The sequence below is a fragment of the Cebus imitator genome, unplaced genomic scaffold, assembly GCF_001604975.1.
Source record: "Cebus imitator isolate Cc_AM_T3 unplaced genomic scaffold, Cebus_imitator-1.0 Scaffold0, whole genome shotgun sequence".
Classification (NCBI taxonomy): domain Eukaryota; kingdom Metazoa; phylum Chordata; class Mammalia; order Primates; family Cebidae; genus Cebus; species Cebus imitator.
The window spans coordinates 1618293-1630438 of NW_016107315.1; the positions used below are offsets into that span (position 1 = coordinate 1618293).

General features: G+C 41.2%; 1 protein-coding gene and 1 non-coding gene across 27 annotated transcripts in view; both read left to right on the forward strand.

The window, feature by feature from the left end:
- PBRM1 (polybromo 1) overlaps nt 1-12146 on the forward strand; it is a 147016-nt gene that overhangs the window by 130491 nt on the left and 4379 nt on the right. For 15 of the 26 annotated variants that reach the window (XM_017539828.2, XM_037736327.1, XM_037736075.1 and 12 more), the window contains 3 exons: nt 949-1150; nt 4798-4962; nt 8327-8482. In XM_017539828.2, the coding sequence (XP_017395317.1) occupies nt 949-1150; nt 4798-4962; nt 8327-8482 (523 nt within the window). The remainder of the gene's footprint in view (nt 1-948; nt 1151-4797; nt 4963-8326; nt 8483-12146) is intronic. The other 11 variants (XM_017540503.2, XM_017540565.2, XM_037736590.1 and 8 more) reach the window with 3 other exon arrangements.
- LOC119470478 lies at nt 11584-11687 on the forward strand. The gene has a single exon (XR_005199392.1). It is a non-coding gene; the product is annotated as a U6 spliceosomal RNA (small nuclear RNA).

Here is a 12146-nt window from a genome sequence, read left to right on the forward strand (position 1 = left end):
GCACACTCAAAACCAAAGTAAAGAGACATCCAGCCCCCCGCTATGTGAGCTCTAACTTAGAATTCTACAGAAAGGAATAGATTTTAATTTGTCAATGCTATGATTTATTCATTTATTTTTAATTGACAATTATATCATGTTACTGTGCCATTAATAATTTATCTGTCATACTAATGCCATTATTAATTTAGAATTAATGTCTCTTAAAAATTTCATAATGGCAGGCTTAGTTAGAAAACTCTTCCTTGTGCTGAAGAAAAGCAATAAGGAGCAACATCACCCTGTTTGTCTTTAGCTTTTATTACCCATGTCTTTTTAATCTCTTCTTCTGTAGGACCTCATCTTTTGATTGAGGTGATCTCTGTTGGTATTTTTTTCTTATTCAGAATTTTTTAAAGAATTGGCCGGGCACAGCAGCTCACATCTATAATCCCAGCACTTTGGGAGGCCAAGGCAGGAGGATCACTTGAGCTCAGGAGTTGAAGACCAGCCTGGGCAACATAGTGAGATCTCATCTCTACTAAAAATTTTAAAAATTAGCCAGGCATGGTGGTGCACTCCTATAGATCCAGCTACTCAGCAGGCTGAACCAGGAGAATCGCTTGAGCCTGGGAGATCAAGGTGCAGAGAGCTATGATTGCACCACTGTACTCTAGCCTGGTGACAGAGCAGGACCCTGTGTCAAAAAAAAAAAAAGAATTTTCTCAAGACTTAACTGTGAGGTCACCATTACAGATTGCAGCCATGGAATTCAGTGAAACTTTCATTTATTTCTTACATGGTAATAGGCAAAGAAAGGGTGTGTTTTGACCAAGAAAATAGCCAGCTATAAACCAAATGTGTCTATAAAGCAGTAACTGTTGAATCACATGTTCCTGGCTTCTGAAATTTTGAGCAGTTAACCAAATGTAATGTTCTGATGCACCATAAGAGGTTTCTGTCTTACAGTCTACCCCAAAGTCTGCCAAAGGCAGTGCAAAGAAGGAAGGCTCCAAACGGAAAATCAACATGAGTGGCTACATCCTGTTTAGCAGTGAGATGAGGGCTGTGATTAAGGCCCAACACCCAGACTACTCTTTCGGGGAGCTCAGCCGCCTGGTGGGGACAGAATGGAGAAACCTTGAGACAGCCAAGAAAGCGGAATATGAAGGTAAATAGAGCCTGGGCACAACTATCTTTCTAAGCAAGGGGTTGTTTTCAGGAATGCACGTGCATAGACAGGTTTTACTCTCGTTCTTACCACTTGCACATGAACTTTATGTTGGGGACTGTTCCAAATGGCACCCAACCAGTAATTTAGATGCCAGCCTTGTCCTGACTTGGCCTCTGATCTGGTGGTGTATTTCCCCTGCAGATTTCTCCAAGATATTTTTTTTTCAAGATCTCATGGTTTTATAATCTCCAAAATATTTTGCTATTAAAAATTGCATGATTTTTTTCTTTCATTGAGCCCTGTAAGCACACGTTGAGCCAGGGAATGATTGTACAATGATGTTAAATATAATTTTAATTAAAATTCATCTGAAAAGGGCCTCTTAAAATCAGTAATCTTCTGTTACAGCTCTTGGTAAGCCATATATTTAAACTCCAAGCTGAGTCTTTACTAAAGTGCTTGGTTTTCTGGGTCAGTCCTGGCCTATACTGTATCTGTATTTATAGCTACTTTTAAGGTATTTGGGTCTTTTTGATAAAGCTCAACTGCCTTTATTTTCCTTTTATTCTAATTAAATCACTTGGGGCAATGAGCTTTCATTCAAGAATTTGGTGGTTCTTAGCCATTTAGGGACAAATACTTGAGATTTTTTTGTTTTTTGTTGTTGGGTTTTTGTTTTTGTTTTAATATCAGACATGGATTTAGTAAAGAAATTAGTAGTAAACATTAGATTAGGCAGGACTATTGCCCTTCGAACTGTATTTTTTCCATCTGGAATTTTATATATTGGTTCATTTTGCCAGTTTAGAGCTATTCTCTCTACAGTGGTCAACTACTACTCTTCTTAGGTGGGTACAGTTCTGTTATTTTCTGGCAAACATAAATTAATTATTTAGGCTGTCCCCTTTATTAAAATTGATGAAGTCTCCAAAAAAACTTCAAAAAAAAGTTTTACTCCTTTCATTTATTATAACTGATTGATTATTATGAAATTATCTGACAGGCTTCCCCAAGGATCTTCTGCAGAGAATTCTAATCCTGCAAGATGTTTAGTCAAAAAACATTTTGTGGCAAAACCAGTTTGAGAAGCATTCCAAACTCTCTCTCTTGGAAACTTATGGTGCCTATTCCCACATTAAAGACTTTAAGAGTAACAGTAAATAACCTGTTTTTTATTATCTGGCATTTTCTGAAATTTGACCAGGTATTTATGTAGTACCTATGAATATCCTGAAGAACTAATATATATATATATATATATATATATATGTTTTTTTTTTTTTTTTTTTTTTTTTTGAGACGGAGTTTCGCTCTTGTTACCCAGGCGGGAGTGCAATGGTGCGATCTCGGCTCACTGCAACCTCCACCTCCTAGGTTCAGGCAATTCTCCTGCCCCAGCCTCCTGAGTAGCTGGGATTACAGGCACGCGCCACCATGCCCAGCTAATTTTTTGTATTTTTAGTAGAGACGGGGTTTCACCATGTTGACCAGGATGGTCTCGATCTCTTGACCTCGTGATCCACCCGCCTCGGCCTCCCAAAGTGCTGGGATTACAGGCTTGAGCCACCGCGCCCGGCGAGAACTAATATTTTGAAGAATATTCTTTCAAAAACCCTAGTCAGTTCCATAAGAACTTAGAACTTTGTGGAGCTTTGATATTTCTGACCTTAGTGAAAGTTAAGACCTACTGTACCACTCAGCTGGAGGAGCATTGGAAGCTCACATGGATGTTGCTGGGCAAGCAGCATAGCAGCAGCAGCAAGGCAAATGAAGCCAGTGCTGGGTGGCTGGTTATTTAGAGTGTGGGCAGGAGAGAGATACCTGAAGATACTGTGAAGGTAAAAACACTGGATCAGGAAAAGAGGGAGAGGTGATGGCGTCTGGAACATTCTTCCAAATTCAAAGGGGAGTCTGAAAATGAGTGAGAACCTAATGAGGTGAAGTTATATGATTCAGCAGCATCTACCTGAGACATAAAATCTGAACTTTTCGTGTTCTTTCCCATTGAATTCAAAACCCGAAGTTTGGAGTTTGGGAAGCCAGACCAATACTCAATCCGCAGGCCTTATTTTTTTTGTTTGTTTGTTTCTATTTATTTATTTATTTATTTATTTTTGCTTTCCCACTTTACTGTGTCATTTAATGAAAATACTAGAATTTGAAGTGGGACTTTATATTGATTTTTTTTTTTTTTACTGCTAGCTCAAGTAAATAGTTTGTTCAAATGGCCTTCGTCTCTCTCATACTCATCATACAAACAGTCTGTAAACTAGGACAGTCTTAGTGATGATAAGGTTATACAGGCAACTCTGTCACAGCAAAGAGGCCTTTGATTGCTTGACTTTCATATTCTTGCTTTAAAGGAGGACTGGAGCTGTAGCTTCTTGATTCTCTGTAAAGTCATATGACCTCGAGCTATTTTCCCCCTCCTCAAATCAGTGGTGTTGAGTTCCATGTTGGAGGGTTTATGTGTGGCAGTTGGAGTGTGATATCAGGAGTTAGGGCCATAGGTTGCTGGTTCTCTCTGTATCCTTGGACAAGTGACTGCCTGTCTCCCAGCCTCCATTTGCCTATGTGATGAGTGGGGGGGATTTTCTATTTATGAATGGTGAGACAAGAAGCTCTATATGGTGAGAGCTTTAGAAATACAACATTTCAGGAGTTCTTCAGTAGGGGTCCAGTGCACTAGCTCCCAAAAACACTGGAAACATGATCATTGGAGCTGCTGGCTCTGGAGATGCAAACAGAGTTGCTCAGAGCATGGAAGGGGGAAGGTAGCAGGATGTATTCTGCATCCCAGAACTGCCACAGCAAATGCTCTTTTTGCATTTTGAATGAAATAAGAGGGATTCTAGAATTTTCACTGATTTAGGGTAGTTTATGGTCACTATGGAACTGCTCAGCTTCAGGAAACCTGGTTCTTTCAGTACATTGTCCATTGCTACATACATGTATATATATGTAATTCTCTGCTTCTGTTGATTGTAGCTGGAAATATAATGCATTTTTTTCCCTTGGGGTTTATTAAACATGACTTCTTTGCTTCATTAGAATGTAGAAATTAGTTGTTACCCTAAAACCTTCTGGAGGAGGCAGTCAGCTGCTTTTCCCTTACAGAGTTAATTTTCTTCAGCTGCTAAACCCCATGACACTCATGATGAGTCCTCAAATCTTAGTAAAATTGGGTACAAAGAATCAGGAAATACATATAGTAAGTAACAATTGTACCAAAAAATATAATGGGCCATGGAATTGCTTCATGTTGAAATTATAAATAATCTGTAATGCTATTAATACTAGAATAATGGTAGCGCTTCTCATCTTCAGGGTGCCTCGTGAGATTAACCATGGTGGTTATGCTGGTGACGTGTTTACATAAAACCTGTGCTTTCTGAATGTGTGTTGCAGTCTTAACATTCTTGAAATCTTTACAGACCAGTTCTCAAGATGGGATAGGAAAGCTGGACTCTAGGTTACCAAGTGAAATCGGCCCGACTCCTCCTGTGTTGAGACTAGTCATCTACTGTTCCTTCCATTGAGACAGAACTGTTGCCTGTGTTTTTACTAGTCCTGTTGAATGCAATGGATGGTATTTTGAATTCCTGGGTTAAAAACAGAATTGAAAATCTGAAATGCCTTTACAGAGCGGGCAGCTAAAGTTGCTGAGCAGCAGGAGAGAGAGCGAGCAGCACAGCAACAGCAGCCGAGTGCTTCTCCCCGAGCAGGCACCCCTGTGGGGGCTCTCATGGGGGTGGTGCCACCACCAACACCAATGGGGATGCTCAATCAGCAGTTGACACCTGTTGCAGGTAAAAACAGGAGCTAAGACCATTTTTTTCCACTTTAAGAAATTCCTTCATTTTTTTTTTCTCCAATAAGGAGTAGGCCACAGTCTATTGCCTTTTCTCATGACAGATTGAAAGCTTGAAGTCATCCATGTTGTCCTATATTGCCTTTCCCATACAGGCAATGCCTCCCCTCTGCCCCAGAAATGGGCCCTGGGCCCAACCCTGGGAATTGGTAGGGAGCAGCTCTTCCCTGGCTATGGACATGGTCTGGTGATGTTCTCTACCCCAGACTGCTCTTGATAGAGCACTATAGCAGAAAATATGAAAGTAGACCCTTAATTCTGTTCTAGAGGGACTCCCAAGAGAAAACACAAAACCAATCTTTAGGTGGTGTTGATTTTCCCGTCTCATTCCAGTATTCAGTTTGCCTTGTTCTGCTGCAGCCATCCTTAAAAGACTGACCATTTAAAAGGATTTTTTGACAATGAATTGTAAATCCTTTCTTGGTCACCAATGTGCATGACTGCTAAATAGAATACAAAGTCCTTATTCAATTCATTGTGCCCACTCTGTAATGCTTTTCTCTTTAATTACATTAAACTGCATTTTCTGTTAGTATCCCAGTCACATATTTAAGAAAAAAAAAAAAAAATGATGAATGTGGTTTGCCTGTGTGTGTTGTCTCTGGTTCTGGTAGTCATAGCAAATCTGACTCTTCTTGAATTGAATATCTTTGTCTGACATGTCTCCAATGAGAAGCCTGCAGACCACTTCTCGGGCCCCTTCTTTGAGATCTCTCCAAGCCTGGTGAGGTCTGTACCAGCGACCTGTGTTTCTTCTTAAGTCTGACCTTTTCACAGGGAGTCCAAGATAGTGTTGTTCAAGGCAGGCTTGTTGGGATGCTGTTTTTGCTGTTTTTGTTTTTGCTTTTTAAGGAAGAGTAGCATAGGATAACTTTTCCATTGTTGCTCCTAACTTTTGTGATGGCAAGTTCTCAAATGCACTATCGCTGAACTCAGCAGTTGCACTCGCCAAAGCACATCTGAATCATGGCTTTCGGTACTTTCAGTGTAACTGATGTTGATCTAACAAATCTCATAATCGCCTGCTCTATTCCATGGCCCATTTTGGTTAATGGGGTTCCAGAGGTTTTTAGAAATCAGGCCTTGAACATGGGGACTTTGAAAGTTAGAATTCCCTCATTGACATCCTGTTTTGTTCTATTTGATGTGTGACATTGTGGCACTGTGCCCTTGACTTCAAAACCCAGGACACATTAACAAAATGAATACAAACAGCTAAAAACATTTTTTAAAAAACAGCAGCTGCAGCATTTTAGCTCCCTGTTGGGAAATAACATTATAGAACTCTACGGATGAGGAAGTTGGGCCCTCCAGAAAGCCCCTGCTCCATTATTTAAGGTATGCTGGCTAGACTCCTGGGCTCTGGGAGTGAAAAGCAAGCATGCTCTACAGTAACCACTCTTTGGTCCTCAGGGGGAATTCTGCAGCTAAGAGGATGATTTTTCATGGTCTTACAGGTTTCTTAGGGCCTGAGTCTTACTTCTTAGCCTGGTTGCTGTCTTGAGACCAGCTTTGCTTACAAGCATTGAAGCTCATTTGAACACATGTGACTGGGATAATAAATGCCAAAGTACAGTTTAATGAAGACAAGCGTCATGTCTTTCAGTTCTTAATAATTTCTTCAACCACAGTCCGTGAAGGCTGCGTTCAGATGGGCTTTTGTAATTGAAAGCAAAGCCTCTTAACATCCTTAAATTTCCCACCTACTTATCCCTAAAAGCTATAACTGGTGGTGTGGTTAAAAGGCAGATTGGTAGCATTGAATCTCATGTTTAAGATGATGGTGTCTGTTCAAAAGTAGTTTTTACTCTCTGAACTCTCATTTAAAAAAAATAATAAAACTCATAATTCTGTTTTATGTACAGAGAGATTACTATTCAAATTTTTGTCATTTGGTTTAAAAAATGTAATTGTAAGTTTGTCAGTCAGCTTAGGTATGAATAATGAGGCAGGGTGAATCGATCTCAGAATTTTTAGTAATTTCATAACCTTAAAAGACTAAACTTCTATAAATAAATATCTTTGAAATCTTCAGGGAAAGTCAAAGAGTAAAATTCTCAGAATCTGAAGTTTTCCACTGTTTGACAGAGTCCCTCTACATAGAGTATTTTATAAAAATGAGGTTTGGTACCAGTCCCTTAACCCTCCCTTTGCAAGAAGCTGTGACCAAAGGTGACTGCATTTTGGGGGAGCTTTGTGTTGTTGTTCATAATGATCATTACAAATCCCAGAAAAGTCAAGTTGTTTTTCTTGTTTTTTTTAAAAAAAAAATGCCATGTGGTTTTAAAGGTCTTTTGATAGGTCCTTGACAGTTTGAATTTTTTTTCTTACGTTCATTTCTTCTGCCAAAAATACTTGTCTGCTGAAACTTTTTTCTAGCCAGTAGAAAATACTTTGTCATGTATAGGTACACTTTGAAAATAAAGGAATAAAAGCCTCTCTGTTCACAGAAATTGTGTACCTCAAATTAAAATGCTCCCTGTTAAGGTTTATATGAGGACATTTGAGCTTGGAGACTGATGACATTTGGCATTTTCTCATATCAGCAGAGCCTGATTCTCCAGCCATTCCTCCGTAAGGTGTGTGTGTGTAGGCTCTTGAGTGACCTGGGCTTGGTTGGTTTGGGAGGGTTTAGGTTTTATCTTTATCACATTTTTAGATCTAAAGAATGAAATACCATTCACTGTGATGGTTCTTAGAAGCTGTTCCCTGGCTCAAGGCCAAACACAATCCATTCTTACCAGGAGTAGTAAGGCTAGAAAGGAGAAGGAGTAGATGTAGAAGTCTTGAAAAATTCTTGCCCCCAAGCTGGAGAACCATGCTTTGTGATCAGGACTATGCGCCTCATTTCCCTCCATTCCTGTTTCCCCTCATGTGTACCCATGATAGGCATATGAGTGTGGGCAGAGTGGAATGATGGGGTTTATACTATTCAGTTAGAATTGCAGTCGGCAGAACTGGTCATTCTGTTTGAACAGCTTGCAATAATTATGACTTTGGGAAGGCTGTTACTAGCACTTTTTACTATTATTTAACTGAAAACATACAGCTTATTTACCCCAGGGAAAATAACTACAAATAATAGTATACTAAGTACTAATTTATCTCAAAGTGTTGGGTCTCATATTTGTAACTTTTTATTTTGTTCATTATTGCAACAAAATAATTGCACTAATTGCTGTTATATCATGCAGTACTAAGGGTGCTTTATTCATTGGTAGTGCATGTGGGAGGTGGTTGTTATTACTTAGCTCGTGTTGCATGTTAATGATGCATGTCTGAAATTTGTTATGTCCTTCAAGGCATGATGGGTGGCTATCCGCCAGGCCTTCCACCTTTGCAGGGCCCAGTTGATGGCCTTGTTAGCATGGGCAGCATGCAGCCACTTCACCCTGGGGGGCCTCCACCCCACCATCTTCCGCCAGGTGTGCCTGGCCTCCCAGGCATCCCACCACCGGGTAAGAACTTCATCCTCATTCACTCATTAATCTCATCTTCATATTCTCTTTTTCCTCTTTCAACCAGTTGTTCCAGGAGGCACCCGTGGCTCATTGTGGCCAGGACTTCCCTCCCTGAGAATCCCAAGGTTGTCAGCAGTGGGGCATGTCCTGTGCATTGAGCAGGTGGCCCAGCACTTATGCCTTTGTGTACCTGGCTGCCTGGCAGCAGCATAGGACACATGGCAGAGGCCAGACTCAGCAAACCAAGGGACAAGAGGCATACTGTATCACCACTCAACTAATGTGACATATCCTCAAAATGCCAGACAGCCTAGAAGGCTGTGCCCTCTTATCAGTGAATGCAGTTTCCCAGATTGCTGGTTCAGAGTGACATATAAAAGCACTTTTTGCTCTTGAGTTGCATTTTTCCCTCTGGTGCAATTCTTATCTCACAGGGTATACAGTACCTGTTCCATCTCCTACTTCTCTCAAGCAGCCTTTCTAAGGAGATTGCAGAACTGCTAATGTAGAACTCTTCAGAAATCTTTCACTCAGTCTGTCTTAGAAACAAAAAGGAGTGAGGGAATGAATTTTCACTGAATTAGTTTTCTGTATGTGAGTTCCTAAGAGGCATGACATATCAGGTGCAGTGGCTTATGCCTGTAATTCCAGCACTTTGAGAGAATGAGGCAGGTGAATCACTTGAGCCCAGGAGTTCAAGACCAGCCTGGACAAGCTGGTGAGACCCCATCTCTATAAAAATTAGCCAGGGGTGGTAACATGTACCTATAGTCCCAGCTACTCAGGAGACGGAGGTGGGAGAACTATCTGAGCCCAGGGAAACTGAGGCCATAGTGAGTGGTGATCGCACCATTGCACTCCAGCCTGAACCACAGAGTAAGACCCTGTCTAAAAAAAAAAAAAAAAAAAAACCTGACATTAAAGAACAGCCTAGTCTACCCTCCTAGCTGTAGATATTGGTTTGTCTGTCAACAGAAACTTAGAAGTTCTTTCAAGGCCGGGCGTGGTGGCTCAAGCCTGTAATCCCAGCACTGTGGGAGGCCGAGGCGGGTGGATCACGAGGTCAAGAGATCTAGACCATCCTGGTCAACATGGTGAAACCCCGTCTCTACTAAAACTACAAAAAATTAGCTGGGCATGGTGGCGCGTGCCTGTAATCCCAGCGACTCAGGAGGCTGGGGCAGGAGAATTGCCTGAACCCGGGAGGCGGAGGTTGCGGTGAGCCGAGATCGCGCCATTGCACTCCAGCCTGGGTAACAAGAGCGAAACTCCGTCTCAAAAAAAAAAAAAAAAAAGAAGTTCTTTCATATAGAAATACATAAATGGAGGCCGGGCGTAGTGGCTCATACCTGTAATCCCAGCACTTTGGGAGGCCGAGGCAGGCAGATCACGAGGTCAAGAGATCGAGACCATCCTGGCCAACGTGGTAAAACCCTGTCTCTACTAAAAATACAAAAAAATTAGCCAGGCATGGTGGTGCGCACTTGTAGTCCCAGCTACTTGGGAGACTGAGACAGAAGAATTACTTGAACCAAGAGGCAGAGGTTGCAGTGAGGCCAGATTGCGCCACTGCACCACTCCAGCCTTGGCAGAGTGAGACTTCGTTTCAAAAAAAAAAAAAAAAAAGAAATATATAAATGGAGTCCAGAAATAGCTACATTCATTTTCACTTTATAATGAATTAGCAAGTTGAAAATTATTTTGAAGAAAAATGAAATCACATGTTCCCATATTAATTGCCATCATATGCAAAAGAACTCTTAGCTATAATCTGGATAGAGGGAATGTGACCTTTGGAAGACTTGGAAAGCATTTGGTCCATTACCTAAAACATCAGCTAAGGACCCAAACCAGATGGTAAAATGTGGGTGGAAACTTGTTAAACTTGCATATACCTGTGTTGGACCTACCAGCGATAGGGTTTTGGAGGGTACCAAATGATGCTTTGGAGGGTGCATCCAGCAGTGTGCAGGGTGAGCAAACTTCGTGGCCTGATCTGGAGCCTCCAGCCACACTCTTTGTGAGTGTTGCTTAGAATAATGGCCATAATTCCACAGAAGCATTTGCTCCACGTGTTCCCAGAGGAGGAAATGTTTGTAGAGTTAGGTGCTTCATGTGAAAACAGTGAACTGTGTGTGAATTGCTGTTGCAGTAGGAGTCAGTCATAAGATGAATGTTCCCATGTGGCAGGTAGACTTGGCCTTAATTCTTTGCCCTCTCACCTTGACACAGGGTATCACTGAGTCAGTAAGACCAGGCTGGAGTTGACACCTTCTAGGTACACTTAGTCTAACCATGACTTAGAGCCATGTCTAAGGCCAGTACCCTCTAGGTTGCAGATGTCTTTTGGTGGATGTTGGGGCATAGCTGTCTTCCTTTCCCCTTTCCTGAAATTCTAAATTGAATTTGAGAGAAGCCCAACACACCTGCTTAGAATTGAAGAGACAGGGTCAGGCGCGGTGACCCAGCTCCTGTAATTCCAGCACTTTGGGAGGCCAAGGTGGGAGGATTGATTGAGCCCAGGAGTTCAAGACCATTGGGCAACATGATGAAACCCCATGTCTATTTTTATTTAATTTTAAGAAAGAAAGAATTGAGGAGACAGGGAAGACCCCCTCTTAGTGCCTACAAATGCACGTCTGAACAGGCTTAGAGGAGTGGGGGATTCAGTGAGCTCTTCTGGTGACTCAGCTCACATTCTCACCCCCTGCCCCAGCATGCCATTTGTAAAGAGAGGAAGCAGAAGAGTTTGCTGACTTGTTTTTGCTGCCCTGCAAAGCAATGATACAGGTATTTTAGGGAGCCACACCATGTTGTGGAGTCTGAGGTGGGTGAGTGTCCCAGGGCACAGGGAGGTGATAGGCACAGAGGTTAATAATATATTGCTGGAGCAGCAGCTTACCCACCACAACCTCTTCATGAAGCTCTTCATTCATGAATAATCATCAGGATCCTTCTTTGGTGATCCAGGTGCACTTCAGGGTACTTAGAATATAAAACGTCCTGCTTTTTAAACAGCTTTCTTACTTGTTATTTTCTAACAAATAAGAGGCTCTCTTATGCTTCCTGGAAGTGGCATTTAACAGTTCTGAACCTTAGTGCTCACTTCAGTAGCATATACACTAAAACTGGAACAATTCAGAGATTAGCGTGGCCCCTGCACAAAGATGACATGCAAATTCATGAAACATTTCTGAACTTAAGAATGATGACCTGCTTCTGCCTGGACAGAATATCATGATCTTTAATCCAGAGGGACTATACACTATGAAGTTACCTCCTCTCGATCCTTCTACACAGCCAGCAGGATTTGTTTACATTTTCAAGAACACTTCACCACAGTTGTAGTTTTATTTATTTTTAATTAACTGGGTTCCTTGCCTATTTCTGTATTTTATCAGAATAGCAAATATGTGCCCTGAAATAAAAAAACCTTGGACACTAAATTTAGGACATCTCGTTATTATCAACTAGTGCCTGTGAGACAACAATTGCTCATGAGCATTCACTGAGGGAAGCTTACAAAATTATCAGAGACATAGAACAAATATAGTAGGGCCATGAAGTCTCTCTTTCCTTTGTCATTTTGCATATAAAATCATAGCAACAAGGTTACTTCACTTCAGATCATTCCTTTTTTTTTTTTTTTTTTTTTTTTTTT